General features: G+C 55.7%; 1 protein-coding gene across 1 annotated transcript in view; it reads right to left on the reverse strand.

Moving 5' to 3' along the window:
* The window catches only part of LOC112122470 (duodenase-1-like), a 2421-nt gene extending 349 nt beyond the window's left edge, over window positions 1–2072 (reverse strand). The window contains exons 1-4 of the mRNA XM_024221265.1: window positions 2009–2072; window positions 1524–1671; window positions 605–740; window positions 245–514 (exon numbers count right to left, since the gene is read on the reverse strand). Coding sequence (XP_024077033.1) covers window positions 245–514; window positions 605–740; window positions 1524–1671; window positions 2009–2072 — 618 coding nt within the window. The remainder of the gene's footprint in view (window positions 1–244; window positions 515–604; window positions 741–1523; window positions 1672–2008) is intronic.
* Window positions 2073–3354: the final 1282 nt, after the last annotated feature.

The following is a 3354-nucleotide window of genomic DNA, read 5'->3' on the forward strand; positions in this document are numbered from 1 at the left end:
TAGATAGATAGATAGATAGATAGATAGATAGATAGATAGATAGATAGGGGGGTGGATGGGGATAGATAGATAGATAGATAGATAGATAGATAGATAGATAGATAGATAGATTATGGGGATGGACAGACAGACAGATCCCAGTCCCAGTATTGCCCATTGAAGGTCACCCTAACTTATCCGCTAACTCCCTTGGCCTCCTGGGGAAGCTCCCAGCCCAGCTGCCCCCCAGGGACTGGGCGTTTACCGAGAACGAGGCCTTGTCCTCGTCAGGGTCCCCCACACACATCATCCACGAGGGCTTATAGTAGCGTTGGAGCAGCCTGTCCTCCTGGCAGGTCTCGTCTGACATCACCTCTAACTCCACCTCGTGGAGGATGTTGCTGGTTAGCATAGTGTCGAGGCTGGTCCTGCCCCATCCTGCCACGCTGCACACGGACCCTGGTTCCATGGTGCGGCCAGCCTGGGGCAGCGGGATGGTGCGCACGGCATCGGTCAGCTCCACAGGCTCCGCCAGCTGCAATGGGGGGGGGGGGCAGAGGGGTCAGCGCACTGCCCGGATGGGAGCCAGGCCAGGGTGGGCGCTGGGAGCTGCGGGGGCAGGTACCTGCAGCAGCATCAGGTCATTCTCAATGCTTGTCTTATTGTATCCGGGATGGGGAATCTTCCGCCGCACAGAGACTCGTTGCTGGGTCTCCTCGTCCCGATGGACATTGTGGGCTCCAAGGAGCACGGTGATGTCCCTGGAAGCCAGATGGAGATTGGGCGAAAACTGGAGGTGCTCGGAGGCAGTGCTAACCCCTGCGTGGTGTGAGGGAGCGCCGTGCTGCAGTGGGTAGGACAGGGGGCTCAGTGGGGGTGCCCTGCTGCAGGGAGTGGGGCGGGGGCTCAGTATGGGGTTGCTCCCCCATAACAATTGTAATCTGACTCTTTCTCTTACTCTTAGGTCACCCATCTCGGTCGGGGTCTGTGCAGCGCCTGGCACAATGGAGCTCTGATTTGGGGTGGGGTCTGTGCAGCGCCCAGCACAATGGGGGCCCTGATCTCGGTCAGCTCCTTAAGTTTCCTACATTCCAAGGCCAGGAGGGACCATGCGATTGTCTAGTCTGGCCCCCTGGAGAACACAGGCCAGAGACCTGCCTCCAAATGCCACCATGATGCAGATACTAAATAACGACTTAACTGATATCAAACAAATTAAATGAATTGTAATGTGTTAAATTATGAATATGAATGATCCAGTTATTGGTCTGAAGCTCGTTAGTCTTCTGTTTGCCTTTCACACAGAAAAACATTAAAGTAACGGGGGGGGGGGGGGGGCTGCCCAGCTGGATCCCTGCACAAAAGGAGCCCTGCACAGCCCAATGGTTGCTGAATGGCTGGATCTCTGCACAGCTGGGGGTGCTGCACTGCTAAATCCCTGAACATCTCAGGGTGCTGCACAGCTGGATCCCTGCACAGTTGGATCCCTGCACAGCTGGGTACTGGGTTCAGGGAGACACTGGAGCGCAGAGACAGGTTCTTACCCATCGACGCAGTGGGCGGCTGTCAGCACAAAATCCTTCCGCACCAGGAACCCCCCACACGGCTCTTCACCCTTGCAGGTTTTTCTCTTGAGGTAGGCCATGTAGGGGCGGGAATGCGGCTTAGCTACCCGACCCCCGATAATCTCCCCTGCAACCCCGGGGAGAGATGAGGTGACGGATTAGAGCAGGCACTGATGGAACACCCCAGCAGAAGCAGCTTTGTCACCCCCAGTGCTGGCAACCCCACTCCCCAGCTGGCCCAGCTGCCCAGCCCTCTCCTGGCACCCATCAGGACTGAGGTCCATTGGATGCAGACCCAGCAGCTGCTGTCCAGCTCTGCCTTGATCCAGATGTTGAGAACACCACCACCCACCCCGGGCCCATTCACTCCAGTGGGTCCCTAGACACCAACCACAGCTCCCCCATTCCTCAGACCCCCCATTTGCCCCCAAAGCCCCAGGGGGCCCGATCCCAGCTGTACTCACCAGCCTGAGCCCCGGCGGGCAGGAGAAAGGCCATGGGGAGCAGAAGCAAGATCTGGAGCTGCATGTTCAGAGTCAGTGCAGGGATGGTGCATTTGCCTCAGGCCTGGGGGCTTTATAGATTCAGCTGGGGGAAGATGGAAGGGAGGAAACCTCAGGGTCGGCCACACACTCATCTGAATGTGGGGCTCATGAGTCTCAGTTTCCAGCCACACCAACCACATGGGCTGGGGGGGGACAGGCCTTGCATCAACCCAGCAGCTGGGTCCCAGCACAGCTGAATGGATGATGCACCACTGGACGGAGAAGACCCCCATGGGGACGGGTCTATCAGGATCCAGGGCTTCTCTGGGTGCTGGCTCACAGCTGGGCATATCTGGGGCTCTTGCTCACCTGGACCCACCCTCGCTCAGCTCCCTGCCTGTGTCTCTGTGGCGTCTGTGGCTGACATTGACTGATCTCAGTGGCGGGTGAGAACATGGCCCTTTGATCTTTCTCACAGTGGCCCAGCCGAGAGCAGACTGGGGCTGGGCAGACCAGCCCTCGGCCACGATAACCCCAACCGTAGCGGGAGGGTTTCATGTGAAGGGGATGTGGCAGGCTCTGTGACACACTACCGCTGGGAGCTATGACTGTGCAGCAGCAGAGGGGTAATGACACAGCAGAGCCAGGAATAGAACCCAGGCTCCTAGCCCCCTGCTGTAACCACTAGACCAGATACTCTATGCAATTAATATTAGCAAGGAGGAAGGAACACAAGCCAAAATAGGGTAAGAACAGGATAAAAAATATCTAGAGAAGTTAGATGTATTCAACTTAGCAGCGCCTGATGAAATTCCTCCTAGGGTACTTAAGGAACTAGCTGAAGCAATCTCAGAACCGTTAGCAATTATCTTCAAGAACCTCTGGAGGGCAGGTGAGGTCCCAGAGGACTGGAGAAGAGCGAACATAGTACTTATCTTTAAAGAGGACCCAGGGAATTATAGACCAATCAGCCTAACTTTGATACCTGTGTAAGGAGGGTCTGAATGAGCTCACCCCTGACAGCTAGCTGCGGGGGTGAGATTTCAGGAGCAAAGTGTATGTACATGAACACACCTACTCTGCCTACGTATCCGGCAGACAGAAGCTGTGTTGCTCAAAGTGACCAATTTTGGCTGGTGTTGGGTTTCAAATCACTTTAGTAATGAATGCAGGGGTAGTGAAATGTTGTTATCTTTATTGTATGAGGAAAGGGAGCAGAACTGTGCTTAGCCTGTCCTGATTGAAGGGGTCACCCTCAGCTCAAAGGAACTCGCTAAGCCAGAGGCTCTAATGCCAGACCCCTGTGAAAGTCAGAAGGGGTGGGG

The sequence above is a fragment of the Terrapene carolina genome, unplaced genomic scaffold (assembly GCF_002925995.2).
Source record: "Terrapene carolina triunguis isolate 2854851 unplaced genomic scaffold, T_m_triunguis-2.0 Scaffold10185, whole genome shotgun sequence".
NCBI classification, from domain to species: domain Eukaryota; kingdom Metazoa; phylum Chordata; order Testudines; family Emydidae; genus Terrapene; species Terrapene triunguis.